The sequence below is a fragment of the Botryllus schlosseri genome, chromosome 5 (assembly GCF_051294905.1).
Source record: "Botryllus schlosseri isolate E-star chromosome 5, Bs_hap1, whole genome shotgun sequence".
Classification (NCBI taxonomy): domain Eukaryota; kingdom Metazoa; phylum Chordata; class Ascidiacea; order Stolidobranchia; family Styelidae; genus Botryllus; species Botryllus schlosseri.
In genome coordinates this window covers 7,740,625-7,761,786 of record NC_137240.1, presented here as the reverse complement: position 1 = coordinate 7,761,786, position 21,162 = coordinate 7,740,625, and the positions used below count along the sequence as shown (strand labels likewise).

The 21,162-nt window shown below is 40.0% G+C and overlaps 1 protein-coding gene across 6 annotated transcripts in view; it reads right to left on the bottom strand.

Moving 5' to 3' along the window:
• LOC145438860 (uncharacterized) overlaps positions 1-21,162 on the bottom strand; it is a 131,739-nt gene that overhangs the window by 98,262 nt on the left and 12,315 nt on the right. For 5 of the 6 annotated variants that reach the window (XM_080316223.1, XM_080316222.1, XM_080316224.1 and 2 more), the window contains exons 9-16: positions 16,833-16,946; positions 15,762-15,812; positions 7,673-7,786; positions 7,539-7,604; positions 7,336-7,479; positions 7,016-7,081; positions 6,416-6,565; positions 5,519-5,584 (exon numbers count right to left, since the gene is read on the bottom strand). In XM_080316223.1, the coding sequence (XP_080172349.1) occupies positions 5,519-5,584; positions 6,416-6,565; positions 7,016-7,081; positions 7,336-7,479; positions 7,539-7,604; positions 7,673-7,786; positions 15,762-15,812; positions 16,833-16,946 (771 nt within the window). The remainder of the gene's footprint in view (positions 1-5,518; positions 5,585-6,415; positions 6,566-7,015; positions 7,082-7,335; positions 7,480-7,538; positions 7,605-7,672; positions 7,787-15,761; positions 15,813-16,832; positions 16,947-21,162) is intronic. The other variant, XM_080316226.1, reaches the window with a different exon arrangement.

Below are 21,162 nucleotides of genomic sequence, written 5' to 3'. Positions count from 1 at the left end.
TGGAGGGAGTACATAGCGAAGTACTTGTACATTTTGGAGGACTCAAGTATAGGTTTGGCCTGCTTGCGCTATACTTAATGAATCATTCCTGTGTCATAAACACTTGAGTAGTTGGTGCGTGTAGACAGTTTTTGTGTATTTTTATTAAAATTAGTATCCATTATACAAAAACGTCGTGTAAAGGTAAAGTACGAATACAAGTACAAGATGCGAGATAACAGCGACTTAGAGCTCATTTAGATATCTAAGTTACTTTAAAATTAGTACCCGAGTATTTGCTGCAATTATACTGCCAGCTAGTTATAGGCAGATGGTTTCGATGGTGACGTACTTGTATAATGCACATTTTGGAGAGATTAAGTAAAGCAATGATCTCAGATAAATCCATTAAATTAAGGTAGAAGTAGCTATTTATGTAAATTCTGTTATGCGATTTACTACGTTACTAAGCGCACCTGCTTACATTCATCCAGACGCGGACTTTCTACTATATTCGCTACTAGCATTATATAGCAGCATCCATCGCAGCTTACATTATTACTTTACAAGACACCGCCGGCGTTTTAGTGTCGAACTTTTGCGTAAATCCGTTTTATTTCACCTCATACCTATACAATGTACGTAGTCGATTCGAATAATTCGATGTAAAATTGAACTTTCCTCTGTATGATCATTAAGGCTTCTATTTTTTGTGGCAGGGCAACTTTGTTGTAGTCGAAAGCGCTATTATCTACCAACAAGGTTTAAATGACTCGCCTCCGGCGTTTATTGATGATTTAATTATAATTACCCGTATTCTCGACATGCCAAAATCATGCATGTATTAGTATGAAGCCCAGATGCAGCAAAGTGTGTGAGACTACCTGTCAAAATTGCGCGAAGCGTCGACTCTAATTTCCTGGCTTATAGCAAACAACGATGGTGGAATTCCACTTCAGATGCAGCAAAGTATGTGCGACTACTTGTAAAAATTGCGCGAAGGTACATTTCTCGGCTTATAACAAATACCGACGCTGAAATTCTACTTCAGATGCAGCAAAGTGTATGCGTCTGTCTGTATAGATTGCGCGAAGGTACATTTCTCGGCTTATAGTGAATAACGATGCTGAAATTCGACTTCAGATACAGAAAATGTGACAAGTCTGCTAGAATACCTGCATAATTCGCGTTAAGGTGCGACTCTAAATCTTAGGCTTTATTGCCAATACCGATGCTGGAATTGTGGTTCGCGGTGGTGGAGTCTTGCATTGACATCATAGTTTTCGAAATTCATGTGTATAATCTGAATTTATATCCATGAAAGCAAGTTATTATGAAGTTTCGGAATTTAATCATCTAACGTAATCATCATAAAACTGCGACTATATTGTTCAACGTTGATGAGTATTATCCTAGAGGTCATGTTATCCGCTAAAATACAAAGTAAAAATACACATAATAATATTATCTGGCGAATATAGCCACTTATCAAGTCGTCCTAAATACACATAGAATATCTCGCGAACATCCGTCGATTTAATTACCCTTATTCTAGTGACATGAAAATGACTGAATCGTATGAAATGTGGTGACTACAAGAATCGAACCTACAACCTAGATAGTCGCCTAATTTCTCTGTGATGATGTCATGAAATCTAGTTCAACGTTAAGTGTATTATGCGAGAATTCATATTCTCAAAAACAGCTCTGTACGCATATTCTACGCAATAGATGTCGCATTAGTCCTAAATACACATAATAGACTGTCGGAGGAAAGTTTCGAGAGTGTAGCGGCGAGAGATGCTCATAAATACACACGGCGATAGTCTACCGTTGTCGCATTAGTCCTAAATACACATAATAGAATATCAAGGAAAAGTATCATCTAACGTATAATGAATGTTATTTATCTCTCGGAAGCATGGACCGGCCATAATCCGACGTTAATTATATTATGAGAGTGTTTACATTCTAAATAGCCTGAGGGGCGGTAACAAAAACGGATCCCCTTACTACTGCCGTCGCGCTCGAACCTTTATTTTGTGTGGGTATGCACAGTCCTGTTACGTCATCATTACTCTATGTTGACTGCAAGTCGCAGCAGAACTCACTCCACAGAATTGCTGCGTACCGCATCAAAGCACTAATGCGACGTCTTAATGCCAGGGCTGCACTTGATCTTGTCAAGCCATACGGTTGGCTGTAATCTTGAAATGCTAGGATTGTTCAAGTGTAACTGCAGACAGCGCAATATGACCGCATGTCACGACCAGAAATTCGCTTTCTACCAATACCCAATGCGTTGAAGGGGGTAGATAATAAAGTTGGTTAGCAATAAAGTCGATTATCGCGTTCGTCAGGATTTATCAACCCAGGATTAAGGTAACCGGTTGATCGCAGCGCATAAAGTTGGTGTTCATCACATGATTTCACAAACCGGAACAAACTATAGATAACTAGTTACCTATAAAAACTGCGTACCATTCCTACGCACAAATATTTCCGATAATGACCGCCTCCTAGGCAATGCTGGCTTCACTAAACAATCAAAGAATTATATACCCGTCATTGCAGAGCGATATCAATATTCTATAATCTGTTTCTTAGCTGTACCGTACGAATTGGAAACGATATTCATTTCGTGATGATGATAATTCTGCCTGTTGCAGTGGCAGTATCGTTATCAGCATGCTGCTGTAACAAATTGACAACTGACCGCCTAACGCGTTATCGTATTATGATTCAACAGATAACTCCACTTGATTGAAAACTTGGGACACCGTCTCGCGTAACCTTTTCCAACTTTATGCATCGCGATTAGTAGAATTTAATCACGCGATTAGCTCTCTTTCGGATCAGCTAACTTCATTATCTCCACCTAAAATGCAACCCGATTAGAAGTTTTTAATCACATGATTAGCATTCTCCCGGATCAGCTAAGTTTATTATCTCCGCCTGAAATTCGATATTGATGCGATCGTTACTAGGGCTGGGCACAATGATTCGAGTACTCGAATCTGAATCGAGTATTAATTTTAATGATTCGAGTCGAGTAGTAAAATACATATTTTTCGAGTACTGAAATTATAAGCTCCTCGCAACCGAAAGTTAATTTACTAACAAGAAATATAGTTTTGACATTATTTTCCACTGATGGAGCGTTGGAACCTTGATTGACCGTGTAGCAGCATACGAGACATAGTACAAAGCTACGGACGTGACTGGAAATAACACATTTTCGAAGCCATGGTCAATGGTCATACCACAACATTGTCAACAAGTACAATGAAATCGGTATGGTCGTAATAATACTAAAGTATCTCTAATATTACGGATAACAGGCATTATGTTCTTTGTGGTGGCATAAAAGGTACTTATCTCAACTTTGACATATTACAGTCTGTTATGATGTCACAATGAGTGATACTCGAATACTCGACTCGACTCGAAGCGTAATACGTGATTCAGAATCGAAGCACTCTTCACTCAGGTACTCGATTTTGCCCAGCCCTACTCGTTACCAGTCTGCCCGGTGTCGATCAAGTTTACTGGACTATAGAAAGTTTTCCTTCAAAAGAACCGAATACGTACAGAACTAGTGGCACCAAGAATCTGGTGTGCAGTGCACTGTATCAGTAACGAATAAACTATATGCACGCTTATTGCGTGACAATTCTGGAACACGATTGTTTCAATCAGACAAGAATAAATGCACAGAACAGAACAGCGTGCATTCAATCACTATTTCCTCTATAGCTATTATATCCAACACCGTGGGGTTTGAGCATCGAATTGACTAGCTCGTAGGGATGGTGTGAACGTGAGGTTCACGTTCGCGTTCTATGTGTGAACCTCGGAAATTTAGAGGTTCGCGTTCACAACAGAACCTTGGTAGGTTCTGCACTGTGAAGCTTTTTCATATATTACAATTTTCACTTCATTATAACATCTTTGGTTGAAAATTATTTCATTTCAACTGCGGGCCACTCTATGCATGGCGCTGGCAGCTTTAAAAATCAACACTAAACGAGCATGCACCTTGACAATCTCAAAAGTTTTACTTGCTTTGTTACAAAAGTTTGCTCGAAATATCCAGCTTTCCGCTTATGAATATTTAGTGACTCTCTGCTGTGAGTTTGACCCGCAATCACACAATGTCTCGAGCGAAATACATAGTCAGCGAATGATGCTTATTCAACCAATCAATGAGATTGATATCGTTTTCTGATGCAAAAAAATCAAGCAGGCGTACAGGGTCAATCTTGACGTCATATCTTTACTGCATCATTAAAACCATATCCTTGCGATTGAGGTGTTGGCTACTGCGGTATAACTTGTTAATGGGGTAATATCGGTAGCAAGTATAGAAACCCGTTTTACACTCAGCTTAATATCAATGTAGCGGTACTCAGACGCCGAATACATTGTCCGGTCTGGCCTAGACCGTTAAGGCGTAAGCTTATATTCCCTGGTAAGTCCTCATCGAAATTGTTGGCAAAGCGACGAAAGACATTGATTTTATAGGAGTATCATATTCTTTGATTGCCTAAGTTGATACATTTAGCGACGTTTAAAACGCCAACATACTTCGGCATTGTGGAATGATGTGGCCCGAGTCGTCGCTGGGTATCGTGTACATTAATATAGGCTATCACTTCATTGAAAGATAGGGTTGGGATTAGTAATATGACGTCATGAGGTTCACGTTCGTGTTCACACAGAACCTTTCAAAAAGGCTCGCGTTCACACGAACCAGAACCTTTCAGAGGTTCACACCATCCCTACTAGCTCGCATCGCGAAAATAGGTCGCGGACTATAACGGCGTCTGGGATGCGTTTCTCTACTTGCGTTCGCTGATCCTTACAGCAATACACGATCATGTGCAGGTTCGAATTACAATTCGCAGGCGCATACAATACCACACTGTTAAATTTCACCATATGATTAAGAAGCTATCACCAAAGAACGGGCTTTTACTCGTCTACTTCAAAGAGTACGGCCTACGGCATCTCTGCGTGCGCACCTCCAAATCGACACCGGCAAGTGCAGCGAGTACACGTTTATCATCTGGTGTCGCTTCATTCAATTCAGTGTTTCTCAAACTTTTTACCATCGCGTACCACTAAATTGTTTTTTTTTCACCACACGGCGTAGGGTACCACAAACTTGTTTGTCACTACAGGTCGTATAGCACCTGAATTACCTATTTTACTTGAGTGTGATGGTGTTTGTTGGTTATTCCGGTTAGTACTATACCGCAACACCAACGGATAGGAAGAAAGCATAATTTAATGAGATAATTACAACTGGTTTCTTATGCAGAAGCTCGCCTCTTCTTAGCCAGTCCCGGATTTCGTGACTGGTCATGACTAACAGTTGGCACAAGGTTGAGGTTAATTACAAAGAGACTATTAATCGTCATTTTGGCGAAAAAAATTCAATTTACATTTGACATGCAATAGAATTCTACCCTGCAATACCTGCAGCTATGCGTTAGTCGTACGCTCCTATAATAAAGCAGGGCTGTAGCCCCCTTACCGACGAAAGCACTGGAGTAGTTGAACTTGAGATTGTGGCTCGCAATGAATTCGCATTCGTCAATATCTGCAATAGCAAATAGATACAAATAGGCTATCGAAGACTTTTCGAACTGGGGATCGCGGTATGAAAGTAGGGGTCTCGAAGAGTTGTCGATACTTTGGCATCTGTGACGATCCAACTTGAACTCCTGCTTGAAAGCATACTATGCCGTGCAGCGTATACTCTAGTGAACCAACATATTGAAATTTCAGGTGATAATTTGATATGTACGCGATTATATAACTAAAAAAACATAAAAACAAAGCGTCTGATTTAAACATCTGTATTTTCAATTCTCGTTCAAAGTGGCCATACTGTGGTGTTTATTTAATTAACTTTCGGTATGGAAGTGGGAATGAGCGAGTATGTTCACCTCTAGACTAAATATTGGTATATGATATATTCATTGATGTCCAATTACATGCCTTATATTTTATTTATACTTGGAATCGAATGGATAGTGAGTTGAGTAGGCTAATACAGTTTCAATCAAGTAAACGTATAATATTGAAAAGGCCACACTAAAGATAAGATTTGGAATAAGTGTACTGTACATGAACATGAATATAGGCTACTACATGAATAAGCCTTGTGATTTCGTTGGTTAAAGTGAACATGGCTTCACATATAATGCAATGCCTCATATTCATCCTATATAGTTACTAAGTGGAAATGATGGGGCGGAGGATTGTTAAGACTCGGGCGACAGAAAAACTGAATATCGAAAGGTTAGGAGAGTTTTTACATCAAGGTACGGATCATTCTCATCTCCGCCAATGCATACGTTAGAATCATACCGGGGATGGTGAGGAATGACACTTCTATCTCATATCGAGTCAAATGCGTATTGCGTACCTTTACAAAGAAACCCGTCGCCTAAATACCCGTTCATGCATTCGCATATATAACTGCTTGGAATGTTTGAACAGTTGGCTTTTTCGTGACATTGTCGCACCCTGTACACGTCGTAGTCATCTCCAGTGCCTTCTCCATACACGGGGATATCTGTTAATCAGACAGACACGAACATGATAGTTTTAGGCGTGACTAACATGATGTATTTTGTATTACATTGCACGAAAACCAGTAAGTTTACGGGAAAATGAATTATGCTATTTTGAATTGTACATTGTTTACTGAATGTGCCAGCATTGCATCGAAGAAAAAACATATGTTAGAAAATGCATCCTCTACGGAGCCAGGTACAAGCATATCATGTATGAAAGAGGATAAAAGAAAAGCAACGTGATTTTTTAATACCTCGTTAGGTCATTCCCTGATTTGGTGAAGGGCAAACAGTCGGCGCAGTGTTGAAGTTTATTATAAAGAGATTAATTGTCTTTTGATACGGCACTTTTCCATTTTACATCGCACATGCAATAACATTCCGATTTACATTTACTGCAGCTATGCGTTACTCATATGGTTCTATTAGCAGGGGTGTAGCCTACTTACCGACGTAAGTAAGGGAGTAGTTGAACTTGAGATTGTGGTTTGCAATGAATTCGCACTCGTCAATATCTGAAATAGAAAGTACATACATATATGGGCTATCCAAGGATTTTCAAACTGGGAATCGCAGAATTAAAGAAACTAGGGGTCCCGAAGAGTTTTCCTATCTTATACAAATTATGTACGGCATATTATACTATTGGGCGGACGCTCAATCAATAGAGCATATATAAGAACTGGTCAGTGGCATAGATATCCTAAATCCGATGCAATCACGAGTTGGACATAATGTTGTGTTGAAAACTATTATTACTATAGCTTACCGTCGCAGTAAAAGCCGTCTCCATCGAAACCCTCAAGGCAGTCGCATCCATAGCTTCCATTTATATTTGAGCAAATCGAATTGCCATCACAGCTTTTATACGAATATAGTGAAGTCACGTTGACGTAAGAGGGGATAAGATTCTCTAAGGAAGCTTAAGCGATGAGTATAAATATCACCAGGTGCCACTTTTAATTGCAGAACCTTGAATTATGTATCCTGCGTCACGATCTCCAGTGAACTCTTCACTAAATGCGCACTCGTCAAGATCTAAAGGACAGTGTGAGAAAAAAGTCTCGAAGCCGGATTCATAATGGCTCTTTAATCAAAAAATCTACCATCGCAATAAAACCCGTTTCCCGAATAGCCCTTGTAGCACACGCATGCGTAACTTCCAAACGAATTGTAGCATGTCGATTTGTCGTGGCACTCATGTGCAGCGATATTGATTTCTAAAGACAAAGCCATTCCTTTATAAATATTTTGAAAATTGGTATATTGTCTAATAAACAGTTTCAGAGCTCAAAACTGCTTACGAAGGACACGACGCTTGAAAAGAGTAGACTTTCTGGTCAGAGCCTAGAAACTATAACGCACCGTCTGGGATCTCTGGCGATGAGCTTGTTTCTACTGAACAATTTTGGCGCTTACCGCCGATACGGTCATTTGCGCCCAATCATGAATATTGTCCTTTTGCTTGGCGTTTTTGCTGGTGGTACTATTTTTGCGGACGACTTCCATTCACACTCTCATCCACGTCTTTCACTCTCTCTCGCATGCGTCCTCGTCAGAGTCTGTTGCAGCCGATTTTCGTAAGCTCGACTGTACTTGCTTCAACTGGGCTTTTCGTGCGTCTCTGCATGTGCAGTGTGGTCAGCAAGCGATGACGAGCCCAGATAAACCTCTGACGCAGAGAAGCAGGTCAGAACCGGGATTCGAATCACTACTACTGGTGTTGTGACATTGGTGCATAACTAACTGCGCCACCCGCTTCCCTTGGCGATGAGTTAGAGTAGGGGCGGACAACTTCTCCGGTCGGCGGGCCTGATATGGAAAATTGAAGTACTTTGCGAGCCAGATTACACAATCGATACATTAACCGCGTATTCATCCACCTATACAACGAATAAGTCGTATTTAATGTAAACTTTAGGTTTAAGTATTTAATGTAAACTTTGAGTTTAAAGCACAGAGACAAAAACAGTATTTAATTAATTTATCAGCCTAATGTACTTCAATAGCTGTTGAGGTCAATCTGACATCTGTGGTCGATCAAACTTGTCAGCAAGTTCTTTGCTCTTTGACCGCATGTCGGATGCAGAAGTCCTTAGTAAAGACTGCACGTGAACATCAGTTATTGGAACGCAGCCTCTTGTTACTGTTCATGGTTGATAGCATTTGCTCGCAAATGTATGTAGACCCGAACAGAACAAGTAGTTTCATTACCACCTTTCTCAGTTTGGCAACTTGCTTCATTCCGTGAAATTGTCAATACTTTCAGATTAGAATTTCACTTTAACGGTAAAAAATTGCGGCCGGCCGCTCAAAATTCTGTCGGGGCCGTATGTTGCCCGTCTCTGTGTTAAAGGCAATCGCGCGTACTATTCCCAGGATATTTTAACGCTTACTGCTGGTTGGTTATTTCTCGGGCGATGATTTTTTGACATTGCAGAAAAAGTCAAAATTTTGTGGAAATTGTAGCGTCAGGTCAAAAATTTGTCGAAATTGTTTACGTAGACAATTTAGAATTTTTTACTGACTGCATTTCGTTGGTGTCGTAGAGGTTGCACCGTCGATGAACTTTTCTTTTGACATTTACACCTTGTAGCTAAGGCTGGCAAAATCGAGTACTGAAGTGGTTCGATTCCGAATCACATATTTTGCTTCGAGTCGAGTATTCGATTATCGATCATTTTGACGTCATAACATAATGTAATATGTGAAAGTTGAAATATGTACCTTTTATGCTACCACAAGAATATAATGTCTGTCACCCATCACATTCAATACTTTGGTAACTTTTTCGACCATACTGATTTCATTGAACTTTGTGACTATGTTGTGGGATGATCAATATTTCGGAAATGTGCTATTTCCAGAACCGTTCGTAGCTTTGAACTATATTATTCGCATGCTGCGACACGACTAATCAAGGTCACAAGGCTTCTACAATGGGAAGTACTATAGAAACTATATTCCTCTTTGATAAATTAAATTTCAGTGACGAGAAGCGTATGATGTCAGTACTTGAAAAATTCGTCTTCTACTATTTGACTCGAATCATTAAAATTAATACTCGAATCAGATTCGAGTAATCGATTCATTGGGCACAGCCCTAGTTGTAGTTTACTCTACAGCAGTGGTCGGGAACCTTTTTCGACCGAAGAGCCATATTGGCCCAATATTTTCAATTGTAACTCCCAAAGAGCCATACAAGTCAATCAACTGTTACGTCACAGTTGAACATCCGTGACGTATTGGTAGCACTAATATATCGGATTTGTAGTGTTTGCCATCTTTTTCTACCCATATGCGTAGGTAGAGCCAAACATGGTCACTACAGCAGTACATACCCACCGTGTGATACGTCAAGGGCGTGGGGTTAGGGGAGGCAAGTGAGGCAGTGCCTCAGATGTCTTCAACGATAAGTGAAGGAAAATTGTGAGTCATTCAATGGTATCTTCTATCCATGTTTATGAATGACTAGATTCTGAACATTTTTATTCCCAAAATCACGGAATTTTCATATTTATTGTTCGAAAATAAAGCGCGAAAGTAGTGGTAAGACTTAGATGAGGCACCGGCGGGCCAAGCCTCACATGTGACAGCGCAACTCATCGTAAATACCTTAGAATTTATAATCACTGATATAATCAACCGTAATGGTCTAAGTATTTATCGACTCCTAAAATATTCGGCGTAACGTAACGTTACGTTACACACTCATATTTTTACGGCGACGCTAAAAAGTTAATAACAAAACCAGTCAAGAAAAAGGATATGTATAGCGTTGTTTTTAATTTTAATTTGTAATTGTGAATGTCACTTCAACGGCATTTTATTTCTCGGTGTGGATCAAGAAGACATTGTGTATTTGAAAACTGCATCGTCCTACAAATGTCGCTATGTCTGCTATTCTCTTTCGTCAATCAAGGTATCGTGCAATCCAAGATTGATAGGCGCGCGATGGTTGGTAGATCGAATTTGCGAATATGGTGTTAGTCGCCGGTGCGGCAGCAACTTAAATTTTGGGATTTTGAAAAGATGGCGGTGCGAGCCCCTAACTCCGCATACCTCACTGTCTTGACATCTCAAAGACATGTTTGTGCTGCCACGAGAATATTTTTTCTCGCCACCATGAATATTTACTAACAAGTTGCTGCAATATTGATAAATTAGGAACAAAATTAACAAAACAAATTACCAAAACAAAATTTCTCAAAGAGCCATATCTTATACACAAAAGAGCCATATATGGCTCGCGAGCCATATATGGCTCTTTTGGGTATAAGATATGGCTTTTTGCCAAATATTTATTTTTGTACTGAATTGCTCAATATCGCAGCGACTTGTTGGTAAATTTTCATCACGGCCAAAATAACTATTCTCGTGGCAGTATAAACATGTCTTTGAGAGGTAAAGACAATGCCGTCTTCAGGTTTAGGGGCTCAGACCCCCTCTCTTCAAAATCATCAAATTTAAGTTACTGTCACGCCGGCGGCCAATATCACTCGCAAATTCCATGCGCCGGTATTGTTTGTAATATACTGGAGCCGAATCCTGTCACCTGTTAATTGGCACGCTAATGATTAGTTCTCTGATTGCGCCGTTTATTTAGTTGCCTGCCATAACGACTACTCATGCTGTTAAGATGTCTCTTCTGTAATAAACGTTTATCGTGTGACGACATCCTTTCGTGGTGCAACAGGGAATACAGGCTCTGTATCCTAGCGTGGTGGCAGGGATGGGATTCGAACCCACGCCATCGAAATGACTACTGACTCAAACCTCCTGGTGATGTATCCGAATCGAAATCATGAATTGTGCGATACGTTGAGTCGAAGAGCACAGCAGATATGGCGCCGCCCATTTCGAAACGCAGTTTTGAAATACACATTGTCTTCCTGATCTACGGCGCGAAATGAACTGTTGTGGATGTGACATTCACAATTACAAACACGAATTACAAACAACGCCATAGCTATCCACGTCCCGCTTTCTCCACGTTCTGTGTAGTATAAAATTTATGCGTGTAGCGCAACGTTATGTTACCGCCGAATACTTTGAGAATGGAGAAGTCGATAAGTATTTAGGGCAGAGGTGGTCAGTATCCAAGTACTTCTACTTTTCCGAAGTACTCAAGTAGTTTTCCTGTACTTCTGGTACCTACTCAAGTAGATCTGATTTTCGCTACTTCTACTTCAACTTCGTAATATTTTGTGATCTACCTACTTACTTTTCGCTATTTTCAGTTTGTCAAGTAGAAGTAGTTCAATCTTCCCATCAGGAAGATAGCCTGAGGAATTTCGGGGCTGTTATCACGCAGTATCAACATCAAATTTTCCTAAAATTTTAGTGAAGCCCAGAATTTTCGTCGTGCTTCGCGCGCAGTGGATACACAGTGACCAGTATGATTTCACGAAAGTATCGGTGAATATAATTTAGGTAGAGGGTTGGGCTGGTTCCGTTCACGCCGCATTGTCGCCCTTCGCCCATATCAAATAATTCATCACGGTATATATGGCTCATCAGAACGTTTCAAACTGATGTTTCGCAATCTAGCATTTACTTGTCATATCGTAATTGTAATATCCATGGCGTGTCCAAATCTGGAAAAGTGGACTCTGACTTTTTTTTTTAGTTTAAGAGTTGTTTTAGCATATCACCTTTGGAATTTTCTGGACGAAAAACATGAAATACATGTTCGGCTTTTAGAAGTAGTATTTATAATTCACTTTCAATTCCCAGTATCATATACTTTGAGCAATAATCATTATCAGTTCTTTTGTCTGGATAACATTCACGTTGAAGTATAAAAGCAAGTGTAGTAATGCCTTTAATTTCTGGAAATAAAGCTACACAATATGGCATTTTCACGGTCCACCATATTTTTTATTAACGTTTACTAATCGCGCAAAGTGTTTACACGGTATCCTAGACAACTTCTCCGTATTGCTCTTCGACTAAACTACGGGCCTTATAATATGGGGAATGGCGCCATACCATGCTATAGTCTAAGATGTGCTGTTCGAGAAAACAGAGGATTAGCATCGCATTTCTATATCAATACTATCATTTTCATCATATGATGTGGACGAATGCTTATGCTTTCGAAAATTGGATACCTGGTGGTATGCATCAATATAAATCAAGCTCGTAACCTATCGCATAGACCAATTTGCACCTTTTTGCAATCCATGTGAACGAATTGGGATCGTTTTCACAACTACTTATTTACTTGAGTACTTTTAAAGTCAGTCAATTCTACTTCTACTTCAAGTAGTTTTAGGTTGCTAAAGCAAGAAGTACTTGTACTCGTACTTGAGTATATTTTTTCGTCGCTACTTCTACTTCTACTTGAGTAGATTTATTGACTACTTTGACCACCTCTGATTTAGGGCGGAGTTGGATTAGCAATAAAAGCCGATTATCGCGTTTGTCAGGATTTATCAGCCCAGGATTAAGGAAACCGGTTGATCGCAGCGCATAAAGTTAGTGTTAATCTCTTGAGTTATCAAACTGGAACAACTTATAGATAACTTGTTATCTATAAAAACTGAAAACCAGTCCTACGCATAAATATTTCCGATAATGACCGTGCCGATGGTCTCCTCGGTAATAGCTTCACTAATTATGTACCCGCCATTGCAGAGCGATACCAATATTCTATAATCCATTTCTTAGCTGTACCGAACGAATTGGACACGACCTTCAATTCGCGATGATGATAATTCGACATATTACAGTGGCAGTGTCGCTATCAGCAGGCTGCTGTTTCATTCCACAAATTGACAACTGATGGCCTTTAACGCGTTTTCGCATTATGATGCAACAGATAACGCCACTTGATTGAAAACTCGGGACACCTCGACCAACCATCGGGCGTAACCTTTCCAACTTGCTGAGACACGATTAGCAATATTCCGGGTCAGCCAACTTTATTATCTCCGCCTGAGATGAGTCCCGATTAGCAGTTTTTAATCACATGATTAGCATTCTCCCGGATCAGCTGACTTTATTATCTCCGCCCTTGGATTTTCGGAATCAGTGTGACAGTCACATTCGATTATTATCAGTTATAATAAATTCTAAGATACTTATACAAGGAATTGCGTTATCCTCGGTGGAGGCTTGGCCCGTCTGCGTCTTACCTCTCGTTTCCAGCTTTATTTTCGAACAATAAATACCATTTTTACAGAGAAGCAGCGGCGCGCACGAGGAATCCCATGTAATGAGTTCGAATTAGTGGTACCATGACGTCTCGAATTTCCAATTGTGACGTGACGATAAGCGCTGAGCTACGGTATGCTAGGTATACCGGACATACCTAGAAATTTTTTTGGGTATAACGCATACTAAGAATTCGGTTAGGCCTGTAGGTGACTTGCTGGTGAATTGATCGATTTAGAAATAAGCAATGTATTGCGTAGTGCTGCTGAGCACGTGAGAAAATCAGCAGCAATACATTCAGGCGCGTAGCAAGACCACGTCCTTCTGAAATCACCATTCTGACGCTAATATTCAGTTGCAACTCAGTCGTATTTTATCAGTGTTGCGCACGGCCGCACGCCAATTAGCGAGAAGCGTGTTTCCAATTAGCGAGAATCGTTTGTGCACAATATAACGCAGTGGTTCCCATCCGGGGGGGGGATTTTGAGATTTTTAGGGGGGAATCTGGCTTAATTTTTTAGGGGAAATCTGGCTTTGGCATTGTATCGGAAGTAGGTACACTAGGTTCACATGGTTGTTAGATTTCTATGGTATAGAACTGTTGAGTAAAAATTAGTTCTTTACAATTGTATGTTTCTTTGGCGGATTTCAAGCTAGGTGTATGTTTAAATGCCTCCCGTAGATATTACACCCCCTGATAAAGTGAGGCTCACTAGACGATTTCGTTGGGCCCGCGACAGCCTCTCGACCAAATTACTACTAAGCAGGAAAAAATCAAGTCGAATTCAGCACAAGGCCGATAGTGAAATTGTTTAACTTTTTAAGCCAGCATATTAGCTAACGTGAAAAACATACCAAATTCATGGACTCAACTCAAGTCCATAGCAAGCGGACTTGGTGATTTATTTTTCGTCAGCTGCTACCCGACCGGCCAGAAACAGGTCAAATTTGACTGTATTCTACCAAAGTTTAGTGCGGTCCGTATTCGCCATAGTTCGGACATATCTGAATATGTTTGACCATTAATTGTTCAGTCAACAAATGGTTGCGCGTTAAAAAGCACATTTTTTAGTCACAGGCAACTATTTCATCGGGGGGGGGGGATTTTAGCTCAAATATGGGCCAAGGGGGGAACGAGACGAAAAAGATTGGGAACCACTGATATAACGCAACACGATCTCCCGTTGATTATTGCGAAATTGTCATTGATTGCCGCGCGCTCGGCAATCATCGCTGGTCTGATTAATCGCGTCTCCAACAAGCCTAGTTCCGTTAGCTTGCAGAATCGCAGGTCCGGTGCGCACTACACCATCCCTGGCCAATACAACTGGGTATGCAATAGGCCTGGTACGAAATATAACATCGCTGGCCTAACTATCCCGATTCGGGCCTAGTACTCTTTAGCTCCAATATCTCGATTATTGCGATTAAAGGTTCCCGACCACTGCTCTACATGCCTACTGTTGTAGATGGCTCATTTTCTATGGTCATTGTGAATCATAAACATGCGAATAAAACAAATAAATTGACATGGCGTGATGATCAACACACTTAAAAACGAGTAAAATTTTTTGTAGCCACAAAGTTTTTCGTTTTTCCAAGTTCTAAAAAGGTCGATGTAGACAGCATTGTCGGTATGAAGCAGCAGGTGTGTCACTGACACTCAAGGAGTATACACGGTACTTCAATTGTGCCAGGAAACAACTATGCTCCTGTTGAACATTTTTCTTCATTCTTGCCATGCTACTTCGTAAGGATATTCAGTTCCAACCAATAAGGTAGAAAAGTACTACAATTCCAACATTTGTGCAGCAATGCCTAACTTACATACTTGAGTGCAAAAGTTTGGAATTAAGTTGTTTAATATGTCAAATTACGTATTTTTTTTTCATTTTTAGTGCAAAATATTCCGTTTTTTAGGTCAAAAAAGATTCGCCCTAGTTATTACTCATTATTGCCGATATCCCTCTCGTTGTATTTGTATATATGTGAATACGCATGTGCATGCTCAGCGCGCGCGAATAACTTCGTACTTACCATCGGTATAGTTGTTTTCTCGTACAAACATCGGTAAGCATTCATCAACATCTGAAAATTGTAGTTACAGACAGTGATTCTGTCGAAAGTAATGATATAGGGGAGATGTGGTACCGATGGATCAAAAATTGGAAAATGATCGCTGGCCCCAAAATGTTCAGCCGAAAACAGCAGATCTTTTGCTGGCTCAGCACTTTGATACAAGCTCTACCTTTCGCGCACATATCCGTCTTTCCAAAAAATATTTATGGACGTTTAAAATTTGTTGCTCGAACGTGTCATCGGTCCCCACCCGGTGGGTCCGATGGCACACGACCCGGGGTCCTATGACACATATACCCTAAAGAACTCAGATGTGTCAACTTTTCTTGCTCAGTATTATAATCCAAGCTACAGCAAGCCAAGGAGGAATTTTCGGTCGCAACCGTAAAAAAAATAGATTAAATATTGTCTCAAATGTTGTCATAAAATCACGTTTCGATTTAGGCTCGGACTTATAAATTTGAGGGTACAAACATATTACCTGAAAATTGACAGTGTGACTTCCAAAGACCTCGTTATAGCGATAGAACATCATATGCAATTATTACATAAAGATTTTCTATACGTAGTCATGTTTCATTTGTTTCATGATTAGTATGCTTGATTATTTTGCTTGATTTGGCTATTGTATCATCGGTCCCCACCCTACTAATTTTGTACATGAATCGAAAAAAATTCCACTCAAGGAAAGTACTGAAAAAAATAATAGGTCCCATTATATAGCCTGATACAAGCCCTAGACTTCACAATAAAAATGATTGCTGGTTTGTTCGTGTTGAAGGTTACAAAGAAAAATATATATGTCGATCTAAATTTAGTTTACACCCCCCAAAACAAAAAACATCTGTGAGAGACCCCATAGTTCGCGCCCGTCGATTTTTTTTGTACGTGTGGAGAGATGTTGCCAGCATGCAATTGTAGACAAGTTCACGGAGTGTAATCATGGAATTATCAGAGAGAATTTTCAAAGTATTTTCGGTCCCAGTGATCCATCGGTACCACATCTCCCCTACGTTTGATATTGGCTACCTTGTTCGCAAACTATGCCTTTAAATCCAGGTTCGCATTTGCAGGTAAATCTGTTGATCTCGTCCAAGCACGTTGCTCCATTTAAACAAGGTTGTGACTGACATTCGTCGATTTCTTAACATCTTCACTATTAGGCTCAATTTACTCATTTTATTAAGATTATCAGAATCTACATTTCACCAAACTTTCATATTAGTTCCCCTTTCAGGGTGATAATATTCAGGATCATCTGATTCCTGTTTCATTGACCTCATGCAGTCACTATATGGCAGGATCGACATCGAAGACGATATAGTGTACTGTATGGAATGGCCAGGGTTGTAACCAAGTCACAAGGCTCCGAGTCACAAGTCAATCTCACTTTTATAATTTTGACTCGAGTCAAGTCGAGTCATTTCAATTCACCACCGAGTCAAGTCCGAGTCCAAGTCATCGAGCAGAGGGTCCAGTCCGAGTCATGGAATTATGACTCGAGTCCAAATCCAAGTCATTGTGTTGACTGCTCAGTTTCCAGTTGAAGTCTTGGTACACTCACTTTTTATAACTCTGTTTAGTGATATCAAATGATTCGCATTCATAATGTACCAGTTTTCCACACTTTTAGCAGTTTCTTGTCGCATTTTCAAGTACCAGTACCAACAGACGAAATCCTAATAGTGTGTTGGCTTCGGAATTACAATGAAATGTCGGTCTTGGCCGTCTGAGTCTCGAGTCAATGACTTGGTTCGAGTCATGCGCAATGACTCGAGTCGAGTCATTCCCGTATTTTGAAAAAAAATGACTCGAGTCAAGTCGAGCCATCAGAAAACCGTGACTCGAGTCATTACAACCCTGGGAACAAAGTGACTTGCTCGGGTATTTATTTAATTAACGGTCGTTATGAAAATGGGAATTGGGGAAATGTTCACATCGAGTAATATAGTTTCAATCAGGTAAAGGCGATATTGAGAAGGCTATCGACGACACTAGAGATATGATCCGGAATTAGTGAATACTAGGGATGGTCCGAACCCCTAGAAGGTTCAGGTTTGTGTGAACGCGAACCTTCTGGAAAGGTTCTGTGTGAATGCGAACTTGAACCTTATGACGTCACGTGACGTCATATTGCTAATTCCAACCCTTCATTTCAGTGAAGTGATATCTTAATATACTGTACAAGATGCCTAGCGACGACTCAGGCCACATTATGCCACAATGCTGAAATACATGCTGAATTTTTAAACGTCACCAAATGAGTCAACTGAAGCAATGAAATGCTATAATAATACCATAAAATCAATATCCTCCGTCGCCTTGCCAGCAATTTCGATGAGGAGCTTACGCCTTAACGGCTTAGGCCAGACCGGACAATGTTTTCGGCGTCTTACCATCGCTATACATTGGTATTGAGCAGAGTGTAATACGGGTTTCTATATTTGCTACCGATATTATCCCATAAACAAGTGTTACAGTAGCCAACACTCTAATGAGTCTAATCGCATAGATTTGGGTTTTATTTTACAATACACATATCAAATCAATGATTGGTTGAACTAGCATCATTCGCTGACTACCTATATACATGTAGTGTATGTCGTTCTTGATGTTGTGTGAACGCCGCTCAAGCTCGGTACAACTAGGGTTGCCATACGTTCTCTTTTAAGAGGATTTGTCCTCTTTTTACTTTTTTGAAAGTGTCCTCAGAGGACGCCCAAATTTCCTTTTTTTTTAGTGAAATTCTGGTGAAATTTAGGGCCAAATTCGACTGAGAAACCGTAAAAGTAACGCTGAGGCGGGTATTTCGGGAGCTGAGCCGGAAAGTTGACCTTTTTTTAGTCAACCGAACACGAAGTGGGAAACATTTTCCAGGATTTTCCTCCGGATTTGCAAGTCTGAAAATTCTGATAAAGTGTCCTCTTTTCACATTTCCAAAATATGGCAACCCTAGGTACAACGTGCTATACGCTACTCGTACCTTGCTACACGCCTACAAGCTCACACTCGCTGCTGCCAACATCCCCATCTTTTTCAGCCACATTTTGTTAGAAATGTCATGCCTGACTCGTTAGTCATCCTAATGGTGATTCTGTTATGGTGTTTAGATATTTATGAAAATATTTATATTATATACCGTTGTTACACATATTATATACATATATAGCTTATTTTCGTTCTATCGCAATTCCTGTGTTTTTTTTTTTGCAAGCGAAAAATAATAATAAATGATGATGAGACTACCCGACACCTTTCTAACTTTTCGTTGTATCCCAATTTTGTGGTTGTATTGATCTGATAAAATTGTCAATAAAACTGCTGAACTGAACCATGATGATGAATCGAAAGCAACCAGTATCGAGATTCCGCATATTGTTAAATACCGTGGTGGTCAAAGTAGTCAACAAAGTTACTAAGTAGAAGTGGAACTATCGGCGAAAAAATCTACTCAAGTACGAGTAGAACTACTTCTACAATAAGAAACCAAAAACTACATGAAGTAGAAGTAGAAATGACCGACATTAAATCTACTCAAGTAAGTAAGTAGTGAAAACGATCGTAATTCGTTCGCCTGGATTGTCAAAAGATGCGAATTGAGCAATGCTCAAGGTGCAGAGCTTGATTCACATTGATGCATACCAGGAGGTATCCAATTTTCGACAGCAGTAGCATTCGTCCGCATCATGGGATGAAAATGATAGTATTCATATGGCAATGCGATACTAATCCTCTGTTTACCCGAACAGCCCGTTTTACAAAATATCATGGTATGGCGCCCTCCCCATATTATAAGATCCGTAGTTTAGTCGAAGAGCAATACGGAGAAGTTGTATCGGATACGGTGTTAACACTTTTTGCGATTAGTAAACGTTAATCAACAATATGGTGAATCGTAAAAATGCCATATTGTGTAGCTTTATTTCCGGAAATTAAAGGCATTACACTTGCTTTTACACTTCAACATGTATGTTCTCCAGACAAAAGAACTTAAACCAATTAGAGCTCGAAGTATGATACCGGGAATTGAAAGATAAATATAATTACTACTTCTAAAAAGCGAAAAATGTATTTCATGTCTCCAGTCCAGAAAGTTGCAAAGGTAGTATGTTAAATCAGGTCTGAAGCTAAAAAAAGTAGGAGTCCACTTGTCCAGATTAGGACACGCCATGGACTGCTACATTACGATATGATCTGTAAATGCTAGATTGCCAAAGATGAGTTTCAAACGTTGCGATAGGCCATATATATTGTGATGAAATATTTCATATGGGCCACAATGCGGTGTGAACGGAACCACGCAACCCGCTACCAAAATTATATTCACCGATACTTTTTTGAAATCATATTGGTCACTCCATGTCCACTGTGCGCGAAGCGCGACAAATATTCTGGGCTTTACTCAACTTTTATGAAAATTGAATGTTGACACTCCGTGAAAACAGCCCCGAAATTCCAAAGGCTATCTTCCTGATTGGAGGATAAAACTACTTCTACTTGACCAACTCGAAATAGCGAAAAGTGAGTAAGTACATCACAAAATATTACGGAGTAAAAGTAGAAGTAACGGAAATTATATCTACTTGACTAAGTATCCAAGTAGCGGAAAAATACTTGAGTACTTAAAAAAAGAAGAAGTAGTTCGTTATACTGACCACCTCTGACAGTGTCATATGATTACGGAGTGTCGCGAAGGTGTCCTATCAGTTATGCGGAAATGCTGGGACCTGGGAGTACTGTATAGCGAATCCGTCAATAGTAAAACTAAATTTAGAAAGATAGGGAGAGGTGTTACACCGAAGTCCGGGTCGTCCTACTCTCACTCAATACCTGCTCTCTAGTGATGGTGTGAAGTGAACATGAAGTTCACGCTCGCGTTCTGTGTGTGAACCTTAGAAATTGAGAGTTTCACGTTCACAAATGCTTTGCATTTCAACTTCAGACCACTCTATGCGAGGCACTGGCAGCATAAAATATCAACACTAAATGAGCGTACCTTCCCAATCCCAAAATATTTACTTGCTGTATTACAAAGGTTTGCTCGAAATTTTCAGTATTCTGGTTGTGAATATATAATTTATCTCCTCTGTGAGCTTGACCCGCAATCACATGGCATCAAGAGCGAAATACGGTACATGTAAGTAGTCAGCAAAAGACGCTTATTACTACCAATCATTGAAATTGACACAAAATAGGTTGTTGTCTGGGGTTACCATACGTCCTCCTTTTTCAGGTTTTAGAAAATGTCCTCCGAGGACGCCTAAAAGTCTTCCTTTTTGAGATTTTGTCCTCATTTTGGAGAATTTTGGTTAAACAGTAAATCAGCACTGAAGTAACGCTCCGGTGGCAATTGCGGAAG